The sequence below is a fragment of the Symphalangus syndactylus genome, chromosome 19 (assembly GCF_028878055.3).
Source record: "Symphalangus syndactylus isolate Jambi chromosome 19, NHGRI_mSymSyn1-v2.1_pri, whole genome shotgun sequence".
Classification (NCBI taxonomy): domain Eukaryota; kingdom Metazoa; phylum Chordata; class Mammalia; order Primates; family Hylobatidae; genus Symphalangus; species Symphalangus syndactylus.
In genome coordinates, this window is record NC_072434.2 from 38,629,179 (window position 1) to 38,655,907 (window position 26,729).

At 36.7% G+C, this 26,729-nt stretch overlaps 1 protein-coding gene across 8 annotated transcripts in view; it reads right to left on the reverse strand.

The window, feature by feature from the left end:
• Positions 1 to 26,729, reverse strand: part of TSEN15 (tRNA splicing endonuclease subunit 15) — an 82,327-nt gene that overhangs the window by 47,277 nt on the left and 8,321 nt on the right. The window contains exons 4-5 of one of the 8 annotated variants that reach the window (XM_055233769.2): positions 8,205 to 8,346; positions 6,298 to 7,678 (exon numbers count right to left, since the gene is read on the reverse strand). The exons of 3 other annotated variants lie outside the window; for them this stretch is intronic. In XM_055233769.2, coding sequence (XP_055089744.1) covers positions 7,658 to 7,678; positions 8,205 to 8,346 — 163 coding nt within the window. In that variant the 3' untranslated portion in view covers positions 6,298 to 7,657. 4 more of the 8 variants (XM_055233771.2, XM_055233778.2, XM_055233777.2 and 1 more) reach the window with 4 other exon arrangements.

Here is a 26,729-nt window from a genome sequence, read left to right on the forward strand (position 1 = left end):
CAGGACTGAATAATTTTTTCCTCCCAAAGACTCTTTGGCACACACTAATATATTTCTCTACATCATACAAGAAAAAGGCAACATAATATTCTGAAAACAATACAGTGCTAGGTATCAGGAGACCTGGATCTAATCTGCATTACCCACTCCACTCGCTTGCTACTACCTGGAGCTGTTACTTAACCACTTGTGCCCTAATTTCTCTATCTTATGAGTATAAAAAGTTAATAACATGTAAGTAACATCAGCTCTGTTGTGAGCATCAAGATATAAGGTTCTGAAGCACTTAGTAGTGAATAAAGTACAACATGATTACAATTTTGCATTTATATATAATATTGTCCTTGTAATGCTCTTGAATTATTTTGTACCTAGATTTTCTCCTTTCAAGGGAGACAATAAGCTCCTTAGAGGTTCACTGTGCACTTTTTCTTTGCATATGATCCAATGCTGAGTCCTTTGGGACAAATAATACACATATGATGATCGTTTGAAAACTATTTATCATAAGTTGTTAAACCCCTTCACCCTTAAGTAAACTACACAAACTTTATACACTGCAAGACAAGTATTTCTTAATTCACACTAACAACAGGTGTTTAGAATTTTGGCTAAAGAGAGTTGTAATCGCCTGTCTGAATTCCTTGAGGGTAGGGGTCATGTCTCACCAATCTTTGTATCCCTAGACTTACCACAGTATCTGAGCACAGAGAAAGAGCCCAGTTTATATGCACTGCATTATGTACCCTTCAAATTCGTATATTGAAATCCTATCCCACAATGTGACTGGAATTGGGGATAGGGCCATTAGGGAGGTAATTAAAGTTAATGATGTCATAAGGATGGGGCCCTAATCTGATGGTACTGGTGTTCTTATAAGAAGATGAAAAGATGCCGCCAGAGAACATGCACTTGCACGTGCTCTGACCCTGTCTCTCTCTTTTTCTCAATCTTGCCATGCCCCACAGACGAAAGGCCATGTGAGGACACAGCCAGAAGGCTGCCATCTGCAAGCCAGGAAAAGAGCCCTTAAGAGTCTGCTAGCACCTTAATTTGGAACTCCCAGCATCCAGAACTGTAAGGAGATAAATTTCTGTTGTTTATGCCACCCAGGCTATGGTATTTTGTAATGGTTGTCCTAGCTAAGATACCAGTTAATGTCTGAAGATAAACTGATATATAAATAACCTTTAATAAAATACTTCTTATTACTCCCACTTAGTACCCAGAAACCTAAAAGGCCAATCTCTGATTTTGCTTCAACTGGCTTTGGGAAAATTTTCAAAATCATTTAAACATTATAATAGCACACCCACCTACTAGACATTTGATTTTTCCATCCACTTTCTTTATTGAGTACAAGCAGTTCTTATCCAAAGATCATTAAGAGGATTAGGCTACAAGAATGGGGGTGGTAAGGAACAGAACAGTTATTGGCCAGAAAGAAAGGAAAATTGTACTATTAATTGTTCAGAGGATAGCACATTATTCTGCACATGTAAACACTCAAGGTAAAATATGGCAGATGAATAAAGAGCTTCTGTATAGAAGAACTATAAACTTTGGCAGGAACCACTGTGCTGCAGCAGTGAAGAGGCCTCCTGCTAGGGGCTGCAATGGAAAAAGTGACCTCAGAGAGGAATTCAGAACAGAAATACTCAGAAAGAGATGAAACACCATGAAGTTTTGGTTAAGTCATTTGGTTCCAGGCTTATAAAAGGGAAAAGCTGTTTTAGTAAAAAATAAAAAATAAAAATAAAAATGCTGACTACGTGAACTTTGCAGATTACTCTTCTATTCTAATTGTAAATTTGAATTCCAAAGTACCTCTTCCTTCATGTTCTTTACAAGAGATCTATGGTGTTTAGTAACATATTCTTCTAAAGAGGCTCAGCCAGGAGAAGCAAATACTTAGTCTGGAGCCATAGGACCTAGCTTAGCGTTCCACTGAGCTCCCCCAGCACAGAGGGCACACTGATTAGGGAGTCCAGAAAAGAAAGGCAAAGGTGGTACCAGAGAGAAATCCTCATGTGCCATTTCCCTCTTTCATGCCCCAGGTAAAGAGGGCACCCCTTTTACAGAAAAGTTTATACCAGCATACCTTGGAGATATTGAAGGTTCAGTTCCAGACCCCTGCAATAAAGTAAATATTGCAATAAAACAAGTCATACAATATTTTTGGTTTCCTAGTGCCTATAAAACTTGCATTTACATGAACATGTAGTATATGGCATCATGTTTAAAAAACAATGCACACACCTTAATTTTAAAATACTTTATTGCAAAAGAGGCTAACGATCATCTGAGGCTTCAGCAAGTCATAATCTTTTTGCTGGTGGAGAGTCTTGCCTTGATGTTGATGGGTGCTAACTGATCAGGGTGGTGGTTGCTGAAGGTTGCGGTGGCTGTGGCAAAGTCTTAAAATAACATACGATGAAATTTGCCAAAATCATTGATTCCTCCTTTCACAAAAGATTTCTCTGTAGACTCTGATGCTACTTGATAGCATTTTACCCACAGTAAAATGTTCAAAATTGGAATCAATCTTCTCAAACTCTGCTGCTGCTTTACTAACTAAGTTTATGTAATTTTCTAAATATTTTGTCATTTCAACAGTGTTCATAGCATCTGCACAAGAAGTAGATTCCATCTCAAGAAACCACTCTTTGCTCATCCATAAGAAACAACTCCTCATATGTTCAGGTTGTATCATGAAATTATAACAATCCATTTACATCTTCAAGCTTCACTTCCAATGCTAATTCTCTTGTTATTTCTACCACATCTGCAGTTAACTTCCTCCACTAAAGTCTTGAATGCTCAAAGTCATCCACAAGGGTTGGAATCAACATCCTTCAAACATTTTTACCTCCTCCCATGAATCACAAATGTTCTTAATGGCATCTAGAATGGCAAATCATTTTCTGGAAGGTTGTCAGTCTACTTTGCCCAGATCCATCACAGGAGTAACTATCTATGGCAGCTACAGCCTTACAAAATGTATTTCTTAAGCAATAAGACTTCAAAGTCAAAATCACTCCTTGACCTTATGGAATGGATAATGTGTTCACAAGCATGAAAACAACATTAACTCCTTGTATATGTCCATGAGGGCTCTTGGGTGACCAGGTGCATTGTCAATGAACAGTAATATTTTGAAAGAAATCTTTTTTTCTGAGCAGTAGGTCTCAATCGTGGGCTTAAAATATTCAGTAAACCATGCTGTAAACAGATGTGCTTTCATCCAGGCATCGTTGTTCCATTTATAGAGTGTAAGTAGAGTAGATTGAGCGTAATTCTTAAGGACTCCAGGATTTTCAGAATGGTAAATGAACATTGGCTTTAATTTAGTCATCAGCTGCATTAGCCCCAGACAAGAGAATTAGCCCATCCTTTGAAGCTTTGAAGCCAGGCATTGGCTTCCTTCTAGCCATGAAAGTCCTAGATGGCATTTTCTTCCAATATAATGCCGTTCTGTCTACATTTAAAGCCTGTTATTTAATATAGCCACCTTCATCAACTATCTTAGCTAGATTTTTTGATAATTTACTGCAGCTTCTACATCAGGATTTGCTGCATCACTTTGCACTTTTAAGTTATGAAGACAGCTTCTTTCCTTAAACCTCATGAACCAAGCTCTGCTAGCTTCAAACTTTTCTTCTGCAGTTTCCTCACCTCTCTCAGCCTTCACAGAATTGGAGAGTTAGGGCCTTGCTCTGGATTAGGTTTTGGCTTAAGGGAATGTTGTAGCTGGTTTGATCTTCTCTGCAGACCACTCAAACTTTCTCCATATCAACAATAAGGCTGTTTCACTTTCTTATACGTATGTTCACCGGAGTAGCACTTTTCATTTCCTTCCATAACTTTTCCTTTGCATTCACAACTTGACTGTTTGGCACAAGAGGCCTAGTTTTTGGCCTCTCATCTTTTGACATGTTTTTCTCACTAAGTGTAATCGTTTCTAGCTTTTGATTTAAAGTGAGAGATGTACTACTCTACCTTTTACTTGAACACATAGAGGCCATTGTAGGGTTATTAATTGGCCTAATTTCAATATTGCTGTTTCTCAGGGAATAGGGAGGCCAGAAGTAAGGGAGAGAAATGGCAGAAAGCCTGGTTGGTAGGGCAGTCAGAACACACATAACATTTATCAACTGAGTTTGCTGTCTTACATGGGCACAATTTGTGGCACACCAAAACAGTTACAATAGTAACATCAAATATCCCTGATAAAAAGATCACCATATCAGATATAATAATAAAAAAAGTTTAAAATATTGCAAGAATTACCAAACTATGACAGAAAGATATGAAATGATCACGTTGGAAAAATGGCATCGACAATCTTGCTTGAGGCAGGGTTGCCACAAACCTTCAATTTGTATAAAACACAATATCCCCAAAACAGAATAAAGAGAATTGCAATAAAACAAGGAATACCTGCTTATATTAAAGCAGCAATGTATATCTTTCACCACCAGCACTTAGCCAGAATAGTGAGTGTTCCAGAGCTGGGGTTTATTGCTATGTGATGTGATCCTGAAATTCATTTAATAAATTAGGGTTTTAGAATGAAAAACTAAAATGTATACTTTCATACGGCTAAGAAAAAAAAATATATATATATATAAAAAACCCACCCCATCTACCCCTACCCTAAACAGGCTTTTATTTCTAAATATAGATCTACATTTTAAGCAAAGCATGAATCAAGTCACATATTTAATGTCAGTATAATTTTAGAGGCATGCCAGAAAGAAAAAGGGGATGTAAGTACGTAAAACTTATTTATATTTTTATTTATGCTATTTCCTACAGATTGAAAATAAATTTTCAAGAGCACCACTTCTCCAGCTAATCTACTCTTAGTAGAGTCTGAAAATGCTGTGGTTATCTAGCAGTGCCCTCTGGTGTCCAAATGAATTGTTTTAGTTTGCCTTGAGGGAAAAAATAAGCCATTATATAATCAGACATGTCTATAATCAGCATTCATTCATTTGCCAAGTATTTACTGAGGGTTTACTATATGTGAGTTACTGTGCAAAGAGGCAGGATACAGAGATGTATTAAAAAATACATGATTTCTTGTTCTGTTCTTAAGGAGCCCAGCCTAACAGGGAGACAAATGTAAACTCACAAAATTACTTAAATCACTTTATCTAGTTTTTCATTAAAATGAGACATACACAGCTGGATGGCCTCCCTTTCCACACAGTTCTGGGCCATTATTCATGTTAGAATGTATCTGGCTGGCTTTGGACAGAATAACTTTGGTGAAGTACACAGGGAACATTCTGAAATAGAGTAAACATCCCAAGACATACGGCAGGATTGAATCCTAGTTTAAAGAGTTGGGAAAGCACCTTTCACAGCCAACCCCAAAAGACACTTTTGGTTTTGTAGTTATATAGAAGCCCGCTGGTCAACAGATCCGACACACAAATCTGACATTATCCTTACACTTCTTTCTGAAAATGCTATTTTTCTAGAATTATAATGAAAGACCTCAACATGAATCAAACGAGAGACTTAAGAAATCGAGACCCTAAGAATTTATCATAAACTGTTTTAGGATTCTTAGACCTGCAAATTTTCCACTAGAGTCACCAAAACACATATTGTTCCGAATAGGTCCATCTTCATGTCTTCTGGGGAAGCAGAGGGAGCCTGAGGGAGTTATGGAGACCTCTCACCAAGAATAAAAGTGAAATTTAAATACCATCAAAGGAAGGAGTCAGGAATGACTACAAATGAAGAATGATGCTTTATACTATTTTCTGATGTTCCTAATTTTCATCATTTTTCCATTCTTGTTATTGTTGTTTCCTAATCAGCCATGAAACCCTAGTGTGTAGGCAGGACCTATGACTTGCTTCCAACCAACAGAATATGGCAAAGGTGATGGGATGTATGTGATTACATTATATAAGATTATAAGGTCCATCTTGCTGAGACTCTCCTTTGCTGGCTTTGAGAAAGCAACCAGTTATATTGAGAAGGCCCATGTGGCAAAGAGCTGAGGGTGGCCTCCTGCCAATGGCACATAAGCACTGGGCACTCTCAAAGAACTGAAGGCTATTAATAATCATGTAGGTGAAAAAGCTGACCCTTCCCCAGTCAAGTCTCAGATGAGACTGGAGCCCTTGACTGTAGCCTCATAGAGGACCCAACTAATCTCTGCCCGGGTCCCTTGCCCACAAAAACTATAAGATAATAAATGTATGCTGTTTTAAGTTGCTATGTTTGTGGTAATATTATTTTGCAATGATAGATAACTAATACAGATTTCAAGACACCTTTTAATTTTAAAACATTTTTATTATAAAATACAAATAAAAACATTGAGAAAAGACAAAGTCATCCATTTTCTGCCTCCTATCCCACTATAACCAGTTAGTAATTTGATTTACTTTGTTATCTTTTTATCATATACTTGGTCTGTTATTTCAGCCATGATTACACCCACTCATACACTTTTCCATTTGTAATTTTTAATTAATGTAATATTTTCATGTTTTTAATAATATTCTTTACTAATTTTTAATAAGTACATTATGTACCATTTGTATATATCTGTTTATTGACTATTTCCTAGACCCAGGGATGGCAAACTATGGCACCACATTTGTAAACAAAGTTTTACTGGAACAAAGCCATGCCCATATTGTTTATGTATTGTCTATGGCTGCTTTTGTGCTTCATACAGCAGTGTTGACAAGTTATGACAGAGACAGTAGGTTTAAAAACCTAAAATAGTTACTTTCTGGCCCTTTATAGAAAAAGTTTGCCAATCTTTACCCCAAACTTTAAAGTGGTTTATAATTTGGGCTACTAAAAGTAATGTCACTTGGAACATCTTTGTGCATATAATTTTTCATACTTTGTACAATTTGAGAGACATTAACAAAAGTGGAATACCTGGGTCTAATTAATGAAGACATTTTTACAGTTGATTCTCTCCCACACTGTTGTAATATTCAAGCTATGATATGTGATAAGAATGAAAAGGATGGCCCAGAACTCTTGTAGGTAACATGTCTCTGGTCCCTGTTACTTAAGACACGTAAGTTTACACTCTGGATGAACATGTTTTGAGTTTTCATTTAAAGTTAACCAAAAAACAGAAATAACAGTAACTGCAATGGGAAGACCAATTGAAAGAAATCTTTTACTTTCTACTGGAGAGGAAAAAGTAAACAGAAGTAGGTGACAAGGTATACATAAAATTCCATTCTATGATAGCTGCAGTAGCCAAAAGGCACTGGGAAAAGTTGAGCAAGAGAAAGAGATGGCAGTCTCAACAATGAGCTGGCAGTGGCAGCAAGAAAAAAAGAGGCAACTTTGAGTGTGGGATGACAAAAGCAGCACACAGGTCCCACCCATCTGAATACATCCTAGGCATAAACCTGTATACAACTGTAATTAAACTGTCTCTAGATAAGAAAGTTTTAAAGAAATCATCCTATATTTTTTAAGAAGGAGAAAGTCTTCTACCTGGGGAAGTTTTATTCTTCAGAATGAAAACCTTATGGAATGGGGAAGTCAACCCTCACTATCTAAGTCAACCCTGACTATCTCTGAGATAAAAGATGAAGCAGTCTGATGGGTCTCAAATCCAATCTTGTATGAATAAAACAAGCATCAGGAAACATAGATGTCATCTTGTAAGAGAAATATTCTGGAAAAAAAAAAAGATCAGGATGGACTTTTCTCCAATAAACAATGTAATCCAAAAGCAAAATTAGAAAGATATTTAATGTAATTATCCAAATTATACCAACAAAGTATGCAAAGAAATCACATATAGCACATTTATCTCATTAAAATGTTCCTGTCAAAATGTTAACCAATTTAACATTTCTTAAAGAAGGGTTTTTTTACTTACAACTATTATTAGCCTTTACATTCCACCTCAGTTACTCACTAAATAATTAAATGCATGATAACTTCATAAAATACTTTGGAAAACCATGAAATTCTCCAAAGAGTAAGGAAATCAATTTTTTTTTGCAAAAATAACTAGGAACATGCTACTTTGAACAAAATATAACCAATTTTCTGAGGTATGAAAATCAAGACTTTTTTTCTTGAATTTTCCCTATGGCAAAGGAAGTGGCAGTTCTGTGAATGATGAGTCACACTTAAAATCATGTCATAATTTTCCTCTTTTTGTACTTCTTGCTGTCAGTTACCTCAAAACTGACCTGAGGGTCTGGCAGCATAAATCCATCAGTAAGTTTATAATAGACTATTGTAGAATCAGACTCCACTATGGCCAAAGTAAAAGACATCGGCAAATCTGGATCACCTTGCAATTTTCGAGATGCCTTCAAGATCTCCCTTATCCTGAAAATAAAGTCACAATATACTTAGGAGTTGCAGTCACTCAATTAGATGAGATGTGACAGAAGAAAGCACTAGAAAACTTGAAAACAGGTCACAAGAAACCAAACTGAAGTACAAAGGGAAAAAATAATTTTAAAAAATAACATCAGAGGCTTCTGGTATAGTATCAAATTAAGTTTAACACACACATAATTGGAATCACAGAAGGAAAGGAAAGAGAATGGTATAGAAATAGTAGACAGTTTCCCAAAATTGTCGTCTCTGAATCTGAAGTGTACCTTTTATAGATAGCATATAGTTGGATCTTGTTTTTATATCTAATCTGACAATCTCTGCCCTTTTGAGTGTTTATTCAAATTTAAAACTAACATTGGTATGGTTGGATTCATGCCTGCCATTTAGCTATTTGTTTTCTATATATCACATGTCTTTTTTCTTCCTCTCACCCTCCTTTATCACCTTCTTTTCTATTAAATAGGTATTTTCTAGTACACCATTTTAATTAATGTATTTTTTTTACTATGGTTTCTTGAGTTTCTTAGTGATGACTCTAGAGATTACTATTGCATTTTAGTTTATCACAATTTCTCTCAGCTTAATACTAACTTGATTCTAAAAAATACAGAAACTGCTCCAACAGAGCTTTATTCCTTTCCTCCTCCTTTATGCTATTATTGTCATATGTTTATATATTTAAACCCAGTAATATTGTGTTATAATTATTAGTTTAAATAATTTTCTTTTTATAAAGTTAAGAGGAGAAAGGAAAATATATTAGGGTCTTTTACATTCACATATTTAATATTCCTGGTACTCTTCATTTCTTCACATAACTGTCTGGTGTCATTGTTTACTCCAATACAGCTTCATTCCTTCCTCCATCCTTTGTGTTAATACTGTCATATAAGTTACTTCTTAACGTGCTATAAGCCTGGTCAGTTGATTTTTGACAAAGATACAAAGGCAATTCAATGGAGAAAGTCTTTTCAAGGATACTTGAAATGAAGATAGTAGTACACCTTTATGTCTACACATAAGATTATTATACGAATCAATTAAATGGTATATATGAAAAGACTTCATAAACTGTCAAGTGGTCATATTATGTAGTATATATACAGCTTTGTACCTTGCAAATTGGGATACAATATTTACAGATACCCCTGCCTCTATGATTATTGCTAAAACTGAATACTAACCCAAACATACTAAGGTACACTGTGCCATTAGTGGAAATACAGAAAATGTTTATTTCCTGAAACAGTCTGAATCCCAGAAATTGACTTAGTCCTTAAAAAATTATTTCCACCTATGCTGAACTGCATTACAACTAGCTAGATTCTTATTCATAAGAATGATTTACTTTAGAGAAAGATATTCTGATAAAGCAACGATAGATATTAATCAGAAACTTCATTACTCAGCACTGATGGGAAATCACACTGTGATAAAAGGCATATCACAATTGCTTCTTCAATGCAAATCTTTTAGTGTAGCTAAGTGTTTTCCTTCTTCAAAAGTGGCACACCAATATCTAAATTAATAATAATAGAAAAAGATCAATTTTTATAGGTGTCCATCTTGAATTAATTTTTTTCTACAAAGATGGAAAAGAAGAAACAGACAATGGATCAACTAAAATTTTAACTTATCTACATCTTTTGTTGTCGGCATGTATCATGATTACTTCGCAGTATGCAATATACATAAAACCCAATATATAATGCACATAAAGCACTTCAATGCCGCAAGATAAATTTCTCTAAACATCCCTAACTGGTAGACTGTGATGAGAATGGGACACAGACAAGAAGGAAGCCTGTTAACACAACTTTTACACATTTTCCATTTCTGAAGATAAAATGTTATTTAAATCAGAAGGTGTGTTTGTATGTGTGTGTCGGGAGGGTGTTCACTAAGGAAAACTATATGGGAATTCTAGCCCATATATTGAAATTTAGAATAGAAATTTCCATCTTATTCACTACTCTTTTTCTATTCTCATTTTATATCTGTTTCCAGAGTTCTTTGATGTAAGCAGCAAAACATTTTCATACTTACCCCAAATACCCATGCAGGAAACCCTAACATTTGAAAACTAACTCAGCGTTGTAAAAGGGGTTTTGTTTTCAGAGTTGAGAGAAATCACTGTCAAAAATGAAATGGAAGTTCCCATTTCTGAGGCCTTGTTTATGGTATTTGGTTGGAGGGGGCGGGGTAATTGTGAATTACCAGTGAATCTTCTCAGTAGTAACAGAATAAAATAGTTTATCTGCCTCTGTTACTCAAAGTACATTCCAGAAGTCTTACACAGTTTCTTGCTCAGGATCTCTTCTAGTCGATTTTTCAAGTATGTTTAAAGCAAAGCCATCATCTTTTCCTCAACAAACAAGAACAAGACCTTTCTTGTTTGTTTCCATTATAGGATACTGCATTAAATCTTAAAAATGTTTACTTTGCCTTTTAGTCAACAGGTTATACTTTCTCAATCTATTAATAATAACAGTAACAAAAGATTCTGAAGTTTGTAAAAAAACACATATGATTGTAAAGATCCCAAGAACATTTAAGTATCACCAGAATACTATAATCTCACTTAATTTCTAACAAGCTTATGGTTTGAAATCTTACTTTAGAAATGACAGAATGTTTCCTTACATGTATAAATTTTAATAGCTCAGTTCTTTGGAAAAATATTGTGAAGATATTGGAAATATTGTATGTTTCATCACACAAATCTACAACAATAAACGATAAAATTCTTTATAGTTCATATTGGATAGAAATCAACCTATGAAAAATATAACCTATGTATTAATACTAAGTTTCAAGTTTTAAACTCAGTTATATTTAAAGGGAAAAATCCCACCTAAAGAAAAATATATATCAATAATAATAGCTATTTATTAACAGCAACAAAATTTGATGCTCACAACAGGTTTTTATTTCTCATAACTGTTCATAGAGGAGCTCTGTGTACTGAAAAAAAGTGATTCCAGAGCTTCATATAGCTAACTTGAAAACAAGCCTGAAGCAAATACAGTTAACACTATTTGGCTAATACCTTTAGTCCAAGCTATTTAAATGCTTTCCATAAATCTTAGCATTGATTTTTCTGTAATGATTCTAAAACAGAGACTAAGTAATCTCTGGAGATTTACACAGAGGACAAGAAGTTGAAGACCACATTACTTTTAACTTCAAATGCTATTGAAATAGAATGTATCATGGGTTAAAAGTAGTATTAATTTCAACCCATAGAAAGTATCTCCTATCCTCTTCAATGTGGCCAAATAATATATGCTATAGCCTTATTAGTAAAAGGGAATAATTCCTTGATTTGCCTCATTATGATATAAGGGAATGACATGCCATAATGCAACTCTGAAACATAATGCAAAATTAAGTTGGTGTCAGAGGCACCAAAGAAGCCTTATTCATCCACAGGCTCAGTCCCAAAGAAAAGTTTCAGGGATAACAGACCACCTCCTTGAAATCCATGCCAATGCCCCTTCCTAGTAAAAAATCAAGGCAGCTAAAATTCCAAGGGGGTTTACTGAACAATCAAGCTATCCACTCCAGTGGGAAGTCATTCTGTAATGAACTGCAAGCTTTTTTTTAAGGGTAAGAGAAAAAAAAATGCTGTATCAGTTAAAAGAAGCTGCCAGAATTGGGGGTTTCACCAGCAGCAGATTTCTAACAGAGGTGAGGTGAGGACACACATCCTAATATGCAGAGAAGCCAAATGACAGAAGTCATTTTGCAGTTATGAGACTTTAGGACTCAAATAAAATAGTGGTCATTAAATGAATTTGTAATAAGGATTATGCTTTCAGAAAGTGGAAATATTTTTCAATTACAGGGAAATAATAATGGACGGTCCTTCAAGAAAGTATGTAGCATTTGAGGATTAAATCTCATAACTAAGAATATCTTCAGAGATGTTCTAAAGAAAGAACTAGTTCTAGTAACCCTCTACTCCAGAATTAATATAAGTCCTTTTCCCGAGGCACTAGGGAAAAAGAGGGGTGAAAGGGCACAGAGAATATAAATGAAAAAAATTCAACTAAAAAGTAAAGAGGCTATTCATAACATTGGCAGGTTACAATGCAAAGTGTGGAAAATGGTGATAAATCCTGCAAGTGGATGGACTTTGCAGATACATACATATGTGTGTATGTGTATATATATATATATATATATATTTTTTTTTTTTTTTTTTTTTTTTTTTGAGAGAGTCTCGCTCTGTCACCCAGGCTGGAGTGCAGTGGTGTGATCTTGGCTCACTGCAACCTCCACCTCCTGGGTTCAAGTGATTCTCTTGCCTCACTAGGCCTCCCAAGTAGCTGGGACTACAGGCACACACCACCACACCCAGCTAATTTTTTGTAGTTTTAGTAGAGACAGGATTTCGCCACGCTGAAGTGCTGGGATTACAGGCGTGAGCCACTGTGCCTGGCAGATTTTGCAGACATTCTAATTTTTTGGAAACTCTTAAAAGGTTGCTTACAGTACATTCTTACATTCTTTAAGGTATTAATTAGGAAGTCTCCGCTGCAGGAACACAGTAGCCTAAGATAGCTTACCCAGTCTTTCAACAAATACTTACTTAGCACCATGTACCAGGTACCAGGTTAGACCCCAGGGATATACCAATAAACAAAACAAAGTTCCCACTTTCAGGGAACTTACTTTCTAGTGGAAGAAAACAGACAGTAGGTAATCAAAGAAAACCAAATATGAAATATGTTGAGTAGCATTAATATATCAAGTGTTTCAAAGGAGGACCACTTAGTAGGTCCAGGAGGTGAGATAATAGCAGCTTAAGCCAGAGTGGTAACAGTTGTAGTGTAAGTGGAAGAAATGGACAGATTCTGGATGTAATTTTAAGGAACTGACAGAGTTTACTGATAAATTAATTTGGGGGTATGAGAAAATGGAAGAATAAAAACTAAGAGATTATAGCAAGGTTACAGTATACACAGATAATATACAAAAGTCCACTGTATTCCTATATATCAGCAATAAACAATTGGAATTTGAAATTAAAAACAAACCATTTACATTAGCATCATAAAAGATAAATATTTAGGTATAAATCTAACAAAATACTTATAGGATCCATGTGAGGAAAACTGTAAAACTCTGATGAAAGAAATCATAGGAGATCTAAACAAATGGAGAGATGGTCCATGTTCCTGGATACCAATTCTTCTCAATGTGATCTATAGTAAGTGCAATCCCATTCAAAATCCCAGCATGTTGTTTTGTAGATATTGACAAGCTGATTCTAAAATTGATATGGAAAGGCAAAAGAGTCAGAATATCCAACAAAATGTTAAAGAACAAAGTGAGAGGACTGATTTTATCTGACTTTAAGACCTATTACAAGCCAGGCAGTGGCTCACACCTGTAACCCCAGCACTTTAAGAGGCTAAGGCAGGTGGATCACCTGAGGTTAGGAGTTTGAGACCAGCCTGGCCAACATGGTGAAACCCTGTCTCTACTAAAAATGCAAAAATTAGCCAGGTGTGGTGGCATGCGCCTGTAGTCCCAGCTACTTGAGAGGCTGAGGCATGAGAATTACTTGAACCCAGGAGGCAGAGTTTGCAGTGAGCCGAGATCATGCCACTTCACTCCAACTTGGGCAACAGAGTGAGACCCTGTCTTAAAAAAATCACATAAAGAAAAAAAAAGACCTATTGTAAAGCTACAGTAATCAAGACCATGTGGTATTGGTTAAGGAGTAGATGAATAGGTCAATGGAATAGAATAGAAAGCTCAGAATTGACCCACATAAATAGTCAATTGATCTTTGACAAAAAAAAACACAAAAGCAATTTGATGAAGAAACATCTTTTCAACAAATGGTACTAGAGTAACTGGATATTCACCTGGAAAAAAATCAGTCTAAACACTGACCTTATATCCTTCATAAAAATTAACTCAAAATGGATCACAGACCTTAATGTAAAATGCAAAACTATAAAACTTCTAGAAGACAAAATAGAATGCCTTGGATCTGGTGATGAGTTTTTAGATAAAATACCAAAAGGATGATCCAGAAAAAAAATTATATCAGATTCTATTAAAATTTAAAACTTCTGTTCTGCAAAAGACAATGTTAAGAGAATGAAAATACAAGCCATGGACTGGGAGAAAATATTTGTAAAACACATATCTGATAAAGGACTTGCATTCAAAATATACAAAGAAGTCTTGAAACTTATCAAAAAGAAAACCCAATTTAAAAATGGGCAAAAAATCTGAACAGACACCTCACCAAAGGAGATATACAGGTGGCAAATAAGCATATGAAAAGATGCTCAACATCATATGTCATTAGGAAACTGCAAGAAGTTAAAAGAACAATGAGATGCCATTGTGTGCCCACTAGGGTAGCTAAAACCCAAAATGCCATGCTAGCAAGGATACATATTGCTGAGTGAAAGCCAATCTGAAAGGCTACATACTGTATGATTCCAGCTATATGACATTCTGGAAAAGGCAAAACAACACAGAAAGTAAAAAGTTCAGTGGCAGCCAGGGGTGTGTTTGGGGGTGAAGAGAGGGATGAATAAATGAAGCATAGGGTATGTTTATGGCACTGAAACTATTCTGTATGTGATGATGAATACATGACGTTACACATTTGTCAAAATCCATAGAATTGTGCAATAAAAAGAATAAACCCTAGTGTAAATGACAAATTTCAGTTAATAATACTAATAATGTATGAATATTGGTTAATTGTAACAAATGCACCATACTAACACAAGGATGTTAATAATAGGGGAAACACTGTGCTGGACTGGGACTTAGATGGGAAATCTCTGTACTATCTGCTCAATTTTTTCTGTAAATCTAAAATTGGTCTAAAAAATAACGTGTGTGTGTGTGTGTGTATACATTTTAAAATGATTCTCAGCTTTTTGGCCTGAGCTTCAGAATGAATAGAGTTGCCATTTATTGACATAAAGAAAACTACAGAAGGAGAAAGTATAGGAGCAAATCAAGACTTCTTTTTGGACATGCTAATTTGAGATGCCTTTTTTAGATCACAGTGGAGATGTCAAGTAGGCAGTTACATATATAAGTCTGAGGTTCATGGAAGAGGTTGAGATGGAGATAAAAATTTGGGAGTCATCAGTATATCGATGATATTTAAAACCTTAGAACCGGATGAGTCTGCTTAGGGAGTGAGCATAATGAAGAGAAAAGCTCAGATGACTAAGCCCTAGTTACTTAACCTCCTCAAATCCCCAAATTAGGTTCTTGCATTAATAGCTAAACATCTATATCCTTACAGATTTGCACATTGTAATTGGTATCCATTACAGAAAACAGAAACAAGCATTACGATTCCTAATATTCTGACTCAAATAATTTTCTCACCTTTGTTTCAGGATTTCCTACAGATTTTGTAGTCGCAAAACTCTTGATTTAACTTTCTCTTACCTTTGACTTCCTTAATCCTTAAGAGGTCGCTTCTTCTGAACTGTTACTTCCCAGGAGGAGAGTTGTCTGTTTGTTTTTTCATATTTTTTCTGTCTGTCTCTCCTTTCCTCCCCTCCTTTTCCCATCATTCCCATCTCTCTTGTATCACACATACTCACTCCTTCTCCACCCACGCCACATCAATCTAGGGCTTTCTCACCAACTGCAGGCAGGTACTCTCTCTGCCATTACTACATACCCAGTCATAATGAACTATTGGCAAATTTCAGGCCCTCTCAGCCCTCAATACCTTGCTCATGTTATTACTTTAACCAGGGCATCCATTCCCATCCTTGTTCCTTGTTCTTGCATATTTCAAACATCTTGTCCTCCAGTAAGTTTTCCCAGACTCTCTCGTCTCTTTATCCCACCAGTCGAAGTTAGGTCTCCTCCCTCTCTGGTCTTCCTCAGTACCCTGTACGTATCTGTCATTATGTTTATCACACTGGATGTAAATGACTGTCCATCTCAGCTCCAGACTGTTAGTATCTTGTAGGCAAAGCCTATCATATTTTGTACCCCATGAGCCCAGGCAGCCAATAAATAAATAAGCAACTTAGAAAATACTGGAATAATTTGCAATTTACCTTTTTATTCTATCCTAAAACCAAATTTTGCCTCTATGTAGTATATAATTATGTTTATATTCATTATATTTAAATAAAAAGTATAATCAAATACATTTATAACATTTTTAGTGATGGATAAGAACAGTAAATAAATTTTTAATTTTCCCTACACATCTCAGGATTTTAAAATATTAGTTTTTTTCTTCTCCCCATGAAAACACGAAGGCAATGGATTTAAAAATAAATAATTCGGAGGTGGAGCCAAGATGGCCGAATAGGAACAGCTCCGGTCTCCAGCTCCCAGCCCCAGCGACACAGAAGACGGGTGATTTCTGCATTTCTGCTTGAGGTACCGGTTTCATCTCACTAGGGAGTGCCTAACAGTGGGTGCAGGACAGTCGGTGAAGCGCACTGTGCGCGAGCCGAAGCAGGGCGAGGCATTGCCTCACTCGGGAAGCGCAAGGGGTCAGGGAGTTCCCTTTCCTAGTCAAAGAAAGGGGAAACAGACGGCACCTGGAATCCTAATACTGCACTTTTCCAACGGGCCTGGAAAACGGCACACTAGGAGATTGTGTCCCACACCTGGCTCGGAGGGTCCTATGCCCACGGAGTCTCGCTGATTGCTAGCACAGCACTCTGAGATCAAACTGCAAGGCGGCAGCGAGGCTGGGGGAGGGGCACCCGCCATTGCCCAGGCTTGCTTAGGTAAACAAAGCAGCCAGGAAGCTCGAACTGGGTGGAGCCCACCACAGCTCAAGGAGGCCTGCCTGCCTCTGTAGGCTCCACCTCTGGGGGCAGGGCACAGAAAAACAAAAACTCAGCAAGAACCTCCACAGACTTAAATGTCCCTGTCTGACTGACAGCTTTGAAGAGAGTGGTGGTTCTCCCAGCACGCAGCTGGAGATCTGAGAACGGACAGACTGCCTCCTAAAGTGGGTCCCTCACCCCTAAGCAGCCTAACTGGGAGGCATCCCCCCAGTAGGGACAGACTGACACCTCATTCAACCGGGTACTCCTCTGAGACAAAACTTTCAGAGGAACTATCAGACAGCTGAATTTGTGGTCTCACGAAAATCCACTGTGCTGCAGCCACCGCTGCTGACACCCAGCCAAACAGGGTCTGGAGTGGACCTCTAGTAAACTCCAACAGACCTGCAGCTGAGGGTCCTGTCTGGTAGAAGGAAAACTAACAAACAGAAAGGACATCCACACCAAAAACCCATCTGTACATCACCATCATCAAAGAAAAAAGTAGATAAAACCACAAAGATGGGGAAAAAACAGAGCAAAAAAACTGGAAACTCTAAAAAACAGAGCACCTCTCCTCCTCCAAAGGAACGCAGTTCCTCACCAGCAATGGAACAAAGCTGGATGGAGGATGACTTTGATGAGTTGAGAGAAGAAGGCTTCAGACGATCAAACTACTCTGAGCTACGAGAGGAAATTCAAAACAATAGCAAAGAAGTTAAAAACTTTGAAAAAAAATTAGAAGAATGGATAACTAGAATAACCAATGGAGAGAAGGGCTTAAAGGAGCTGACGGAGCTGAAAGCCAAGTTTCGAGAACTACGCGAAGATTGCAGAAGCCTCAGTAGCAGATGCGATCAACTGGAAGAAATGGTATCGCTGATGGAAGATGAAATGAATGAAATGAAGAGAGAAGGGAAGTTTAGAGAAAAAAGAATAAAAAGAAATGAACAAAGCCTCCAAGAAATTTGGGACTATGTGAAAAGACCAAACCTACGTCTGATTGGTGTACCTGAAAATGATGGGGAGAATGGAACCAAGTTGGAAAACACTCTGCAAGGTATTATCCAGGAGAACTTCCCCAATCTAGCAAGGCAGGCCAGCATTCAGATTCAGGAAATACAGAGAACGCCACAAAGATACACCTCGAGAAGGGCAACTCCAAGACACATAATTGTCAGATTCACCAAAGTTGAAATGAAGGAAAAAATGTTAAGGGCAGCCAGAGAGAAAGGTCGGGTTACCCACAAAGGGAAGCCCATCAGACTAACAGCTGATCTCTCAGCAGAAACTCTACAAGCCAGAAGAGAGTGGGGGCCGATATTCAACATTCTTAAAGAAAAGAATTTCCCCCCAGAATTTCCTATCCCGCCAAACTAAGCTTCATAAGTGAAGGAGAAATAAAATACTTTACAGACAAGCAAACGCTGAGTGATTTTGTCACCACCAGGCCTGCCCTAAAAGAGCTCCTGAAGGAAGCACTAAACATGGAAAGGAACAACCGGTACCAGCCACTGCAAAAACATGCCAAATTGTAAAGACCATCGAGGCTAGGAAGAAACTATAGCAACTAACGAGCAAAATAACCAACTAACATCATAATGACAGGATCAGATTCACACATAACAATATTAACGTTAAATGTAAATGGGCTAAATGCTCCAATCAAAAGACACAGACTGACAAACTGGATAAGGAGTCAGGACCCATCAGTGTGCTGTATTCAGGAAACCCATCTCACGTGCAGAGACACACATAGACTCAAAATAAAGGGATGGAGGAAGATCTATCAAGCAACTGGAAAACAAAAAAAGGCAGGGGTTGCAATCCTAGTCTCTGATAAAATAGACTTTAAACCAACAAAGATCAAAAGAGACAAAGAAGGCCATTACATAATGGTAAAGGGATCAATTCAACAAGAAGAGCTAACTATCCTAAATATATATGCACCCAACACAGGAGCACCCAGATTCATAAAGCAAGTCCTGAGTGACCTACAAAGGGACTTAAACTCCCACACAATAATAATGGGAGATTTTAACACCCCACTGTCAGCATTAGATAGATCAACGAGACAGAAAGTTAACAAGGATATCCAGGAATTGAACTCAGCTCTACATAAAGTGGACCTAATAGACATCTACAGAACTCTCCACCCCAAGTCAACAGAATATACATTTTTTTCAGCACCACACCACACCTATTCCAAAATTGACCACATAGTTGGAAGTAAAGCTCTCCTCAGCAAATGTAAAAGAACAGAAATTATAACAAACTGTCTCTCAGACCACAGTGCAATCAAACTAGAACTCAGGATTAAGAAACTCACTCAAAACCGCTCAACTACATGGAAACTGAACAACCTGCTCCTGAATGACTATTGGGTACATAATGAAATGAAGGCAGAAATAAAGATGTTCTTTGAAACCAACGAGAACAAAGACACAACATACCAGAATCTCTGGGACACATTCAAAGCAGTGTGTAGAGGGAAATTTATAGCACTAAATGCCCACAAGAGAAAGCAGGAAAGATCCAAAATTGACACCCTAACATCACAATTAAAAGAACTAGAAAAGCAAGAGCAAACACATTCAAAAGCTAGCAGAAGGCTAGAAATAACTAAAATCAGAGCAGAACTGAAGGAAATAGAGACACAAAAAACCCTTCAAAAAATTAATGAATCCAGGAGCTGGTTTTTTGAAAAGATCAACAAAATTGATGGACCGCTAGCAAGACTAATAAAGAAGAAAAGAGAGAAGAATCAAATAGATGCAATAAAAAACGAAAAAGGGGATATCACCACCGATCCCACAGAAATACAATCTACCATCAGAGAATACTACAAACACCTCTATGCAAATAAACTAGAAAATGTAGAAGAAATGGATAAATTCCTCGACAAATACACCCTCCCAAGACTAAACCAGGAAGAAGTTGAATCTCTGAATAGACCAATAACAGGTTCTGAAATTGTGGCAATAATCAATAGCTTACCAACCAAAAAGAGTCCAGGACCTGATGGATTCACAGCTGAATTCTACCAGAGGTACAAGGAGGAACTGGTACCATTCCTTCTGAAACTATTCCAATCGATAGAGAAAGAGGGAACTCTCCCTAACACATTTTATGAAGCCAGCATCGTCCTGATACCAAAACCTGGCAGAGACATAACCACAAAAGAGAATTTCAGACCAATATCCTTGATGAACATTGATGCAAAAATCCTCAATAAAATACTGGCAAACCGAATCCAGCAGCACATCAAAAAGCTTATCCACCATGATCAAGTGGGCTTCATCCCTGGGATGCAAGGCTGGTTCAACATACGCAAATCAATAAATGTAATCCAGCATATAAACAGAACCAAAGACAAAAACCACATGATTATCTCAATAGATGCAGAAAAGGCCTTTGACAAAATTCAACAACCCTTCATGCTAAAAACTCTCAATAAATTAGGTATTGATGGGACGTATCTCAAAATAATAAGAGCTATATACGACAAACCCACAGCCAATATCATACTGAATGGGCAAAAACTGGAAGCATTCCCTCTGAAAACTGGCACAAGACAGGGATGCCCTCTCTCACCTCTCCTATTCAACATAGTGCTGGAAGTTCTGGCCAGAGCAATCAGGCAGGAGAAGGAAATAAAGGGTATTCAATTAGGAAAAGAGGAAGTCAAATTGTCCCTGTTTGCAGATGACATGATTGTATATCTAGAAAACCCCATTGTCTCAGCCCAAAATCTCCTTAAGTTGATTAGCAACTTCAGCAAAGTCTCAGGATACAAAATTAATGTACAAAAATCACAAGCATTCTTGTACACCAATAACAGACAAACAGAGAGCCAAATCATGAGTGAACTCCCATTCACAATTGCTTCAAAGAGAATAAAATACCTAGGAATCCAACTTACAAGGGATGTGAAGGACCTCTTCAAGGAGAACTACAAACCACTGCTCAATGAAATAAAAGAGGATACAAACAAATGGAAGAACATTCCATGCTCATGGGTTGGAAGAATCAATATCGTGAAAATGGCCATACTGCCCAAGGTAATTTATAGATTCAATGCCATCCCCATCAAGCTACCAATGACTTTCTTCACAGAATTGGAAAAAACTACTTTAAAGTTCATATGGAACCAAAAAAGAGCCCGCATCGCCAAGTCAATCCTAAGCCAAAAGAACAAAGCTGGAGGCATCACGCTACCTGACTTTAAACTATACTACAAGGCTACAGTAACCAAAACAGCATGGTACTGGTACCACAACAGAGACATAGATCAATGGAACAGAACAGAGCCCTCAGAAATGATGCCGCGTAGCTACAACTATCTGATCTTTGACAAACCTGACAAAAACAAGAAATGGGGAAAGGATTCCCTATTTAATAAATGGTGCTGGGAAAACTGGCTAGCCATATGTAGAAAGCTGCAACTGGATCCCTTCCTTACACCTTATACAAAAATTAATTCAAGATGGATTAAAGACTTATATGTTAGACCTAAAACCATTAAAATCCTACAAGAAAACCTAGGCAATACCATTCAGGACATAGGCGTGGGCAAGGACTTCATGTCTAAAACACCAAAAGCAATGGCAACAAAAGCCAAAATCGACAAATGGGATCTCATTAAACTAAAGAGCTTCTGCACAGCAAAAGAAACTATCATCAGAGTGAACAGGCAACCTACACAACGGGAGAAAATTTTTGCAACCTACTCATCTGACAAAGGGCTAATATCCAGAATCTACAATGAACTCAAACAAATTTACAAGAAAAAAACAAACAACCCCATCAAAAAGTGGGCAGAGGACATGAACAGACACTTCTCAAAAGAAGACATTTATGCAGCCAAAAAACACATGAAGAAATGCTCCTCATCACTGGCCATCAGAGAAATGCAAATCAAAACCACAGTGAGATACCATCTCACACCAGTTAGAATGGCCATCATTAAAAAATCAGGAAACAACAGGTGCTGGAGAGGATGTGGAGAAATAGGAACACTTTTACACTGTTGGTGGGACTGTAAACTAGTTCAACCATTGTGGAAGTCAGTGTGGCGATTCCTCAGGGATCTCGAACTAGAAATACCATTTGACCCAGCCATCCCATTACTGGGTATATACCCAAAGGACTATAAATCATGCTGCTATAAAGACACATGCACACGTATGTTTATTGCGGCACTATTCACAATAGCAAAGAGTTGGAACCAACCCAAATGTCCAACAACGATAGACTGGATTAAGAAAATGTGGCACATATACACCATGGAATACTATGCAGCCATAAAAAATGATGAGTTCGTGTCCTTTGTAGGGACATGGATGAAACTGGAAAACATCATTCTCAGTAAACTATCGCAAGGACAAAAAACCAAACACCGCATGTTCTCACTCATAGGTGGGAATTGAACAATGAGAACTCATGGACACAGGAAGGAGAACATCACACTCCGGGGACTGTTGTGGGGTAGGGGGAGGGGGGGGACAGCATTAGGAGATACACCTAATGCTAAATGACGAGTTAATGGGTGCAGGAAATCAACATGGCACATGGATACATATGTAACAAACCTGCACATTGTGCACATGTACCCCAAAACCCTAAAGTATAATAAAAAAAAAAAAAAAAAAAGACCTGTTTGTGAGATCTCCTTCAAATACTACTGTAGACCCCAGTGTTTAAAAAAATAAATAAATAAATAAATAAATAAATAATTCATCCATTTATATTATCTGGGTTACTGCTGTGATAATACAAACAGCTAATAAAATGTTCTTTAAAGTAATCATGTCCTTTAAAAAAAGAAAAATTACTATTGACAGTCTTTAAAAGCTATATTGGGAAAAATTAATTCTGACAAAGAAAAAATAACTAAAATTCATCGGATTCAACGTATGAGGAAAAGAGAGTACATTCTTTTGAAAACAACATTGAGGGAAATAGGATATGATATGCATTAATAAGCTAAGCATCAGATTAAGCAAATCACCACAGGCTAGGAATCCTAACTTTGGCTCTGACATTCATTTCTAATGTGCACAGAATTATTTTCACTTCTCTTAAGGCATAAATTCCTTTAATTGTACAATACTCTTGCCAAAATAATTTTATTCAAACCAACTTTTAAAAGCTCTTAGACTTTTAGCTTCATGGTAGCTAAGCTTGCAGAGGAGCAATTTGGTATATGGAATGTTTACATCTTTTTCTAAACTTCTCAAGTAATATGCAGATGCCAGGAAGAACTTTTGAAATATTTTTGCCTCAGATAAGATGGCTGAGTGTATTCAGTTTAGAAAGGTAACCAACTGCCACGAAACAATAACAACAAAAGAAATGCCACTATTTGTGATCCTAGGGGAACAAAATGGTGATGGGAAAGGCTCCATTCTCCCATCCACTATTCTTCTCTGACACTCAGAAGAAAGAACCATTTATAATTTAGTCAGATTTGAAAGGATGAATGATTCACGTATTACTAAGGAAGGAACTACAATCCTTTGGGGAAAAAAAAGGAGATTAATAGTTTCAGAAAGCTGTATCTTAACTGTGCCTGGATTTTATAATTGTGTAAGACATTTCACTTCGCTCAGCCTTTTTTTTAACTTACATATAACCACAGATGAGCTTAAAATATGTCAGCTAAGGTTTTCCCACCTCTTATATCTTACTGAAGAAACAAAATTTACATTAGAATTGGGAGGTGACATAGGGTCTATGAGGGGGAAAAAAAACAAACAAAAAAAACCCTACCAGTAGTTAAAGACTAGAAAACCATTTTTTCCCTTATAATTTGAGTCCCTGTATAAGTCATTTAAGATATCTTCCCATTTGCAACTACCTGTAGTACTACTACTATTACAGAAAATTGTAATACTATTATCCTAATTTCAGTATAGTATACCTCTACCATTTAGGGCACTCAATAAATACCAACGGACCCAAGGTGGTCCAAAGTGAAGCTAATCAGGCTATCTGAACATAAATTTGACTTCATTTGCAATCTTAGCACTGAAAAAGATAGGTCACTAGTTTTAGTTAGTATTCCTCTTGTTGTCTCATCTTTAAATCCATCAGATCTCTTTCATCTCTGTGTATCTATGAATATGATTTTATATCATTGCTGTGTCTGAGCAAACTGTACCTCTACAGTCATTTACCAAAGTTGCTTCATGTATTCCTTAGATTCAATTTAGCAAAGAAACAATCTAGAGTACTCTCCATATGGATACCATGCAAATATACAACTTAATAGGGCATTATAATGCAAACTAAAAATTATTTTACATTAGCTTTAGGAAGTATTTTTAGATGAGAGAAACAAGAAACACTAGCAATTAATTACTTCATACTCCATCAGCAAAATTTTCCCACTAGATAATCAGAAATGGGCACTTTATCAATTTTATTCTCCCATTACAGATCAGGAAATAACATTAAATCAATATTTTCATAAGGACTATTACACACAAGACCTTCTGAAACTTGAAAAATATGACAAAGTGTTTTAACTGTGATCACATATCATATATAACTGCTTTACAGAAAACACTAATCACAAACCGTACTTGTGCTCAAAGTAATGCATTCACTCACAGTCATTCAAATACACATTCACCCTGTAATGGAATCTGTCGACACTCTTGTCAGAAAGTATGTAAACAAAATCACCAGGTCTAAAGCCTGGGAAAGTAAGTGGGAAGCAGACACTAAAAACTGTTCAGGCATTCTTAGAAAAGCACACAGATATAACATTAAACACTCCCTAGAACAATTACCTTTTAAGGAGGCAGAAAATACATATACACCATAAAATAAATAATAAACCATATAAATATACATGCCACTCTGCCACATAACAGTCAAGTGGTGACTGAAACAGTGGGACTATTTGTCATCACTAGGGAAATATTTTGTAACTAAGTTGTAGTTAACTATGTAAATGACAGAGTTTGGTCCAGTTTTACAAACAACAGATTATAAAATTTGTCTCCTTCAATAAAAGAGACAGTTATCAGGCCTTATGTGCTATATGCTCTTTGTAAATAATAAGAAATTGTAGCTCCAGCAAACTGCCAACTCCTCTGGCTCTACAGCTATGTATGCTACCCAACTCTCCTACTAATAGAAAATGTTATAAGGTTTTTTGAGGAATACAAAGCATTTTTTAAAGCACTATATTCAAGCAGCTAAGAAGCACAGTCTAAAATGGTGATTTACAACTGGTGTGCTGAGGTTGGTTGTATAGTATGTGGCAAGTAATTTGTTTCTAACAATAGAGTACTAAAGTTGGCAGGGTATTTTTAAACATAAAACTAATATTCCTGATAATATTATCAGTCTCACCAGTGATATTCTAACATTCTTTCTTGAGTGAGAGTCAAAAGACAAATTAGTGCTAAGAGGTCCTGGGAACAATATATGGGCCAAAGCCCATTATTATTATAAAACAAAGAATAATGGCTATTTTTGGGGGGAAGAAAGATTATGATTGGGATGGGGCACATTGAAAAGTTTGTGGGGTGCCTAGAAAAGTTCTATTTCTTGACTTAGTTATAATTACAAGAGTTCTAGATGTTTGCCTTATAACTCATTAATTTATACATTGGTATCGTGTGGATTTCCATATCTAGTTTCATTTACAATAAAATCTTTTTAAAAACCAATAAAGCAAGAGAAACTCTAATAGCTGTGAGGCTGAGACCATGGTACAGCTCACTTAATCTTGTATTATCTTTTGGAAAAAGTGGGGGTACAAATAAAAATATACTTTTAACCTCAGCTTTTTGTATGTAAAGTTAACGATAAAACAAACACCCTGTATACCACTAGGGATTTTGGTGCTGATTTAATGAAAGTCTACTTGTAAAAATACTTTGAAATACTTTGAAATTCTGTAACATTCTCTGCAAATGCAAAGTATTCTTAAAACCACATAGAATAAACAATAGTCTCACTTCCTTGCTTAAAGCCCTTCAATGACACCACTCATTTAGCAGTAATTTTCACAGTGTTCTTTGTGGAAACCTAAGACTCCACAGACATGCTTCAGGGGCAGGGCATCATGTACAGATATGCAGATTGTGCTTTGCACAAGGGTACCTGGCACAAGTGGATCTAAAATCTGGCCTTCACTGTTCGCCAAGGCTTGAGCCTTAGTGAAGAGACATTTTTCTTTGTATGTGGAGAGGTAGCTCCTTTTCCTAAATTGTTCAAAGACTCTCTAAGTGCTAGCTGTAGTTCTGTTCAAAAGTTCCCCATTAAATAGTACCTTATTTCTGTCAAACAATAAAAACAAACTGTCTGCAAGTCTTCTTCAAAGTTAAGACAAACCACAGACAAACACATTTTATATTTGTAATTCCTTCATTTACAAACATATTTGAGCATTTGAGTTCCTCTTCTGTGAGTTGCCTGTTCATATTCTTTGCCCATGTTTCCCACTGGGATTTTTTTCCTGAAGTCACAGAAGCTAATTCTAAATTAACTTGTCAGTTATGCACATGCTATAAATCTTCTCCCAGTCTGTGAAAACTTACACATTGCAAGTGC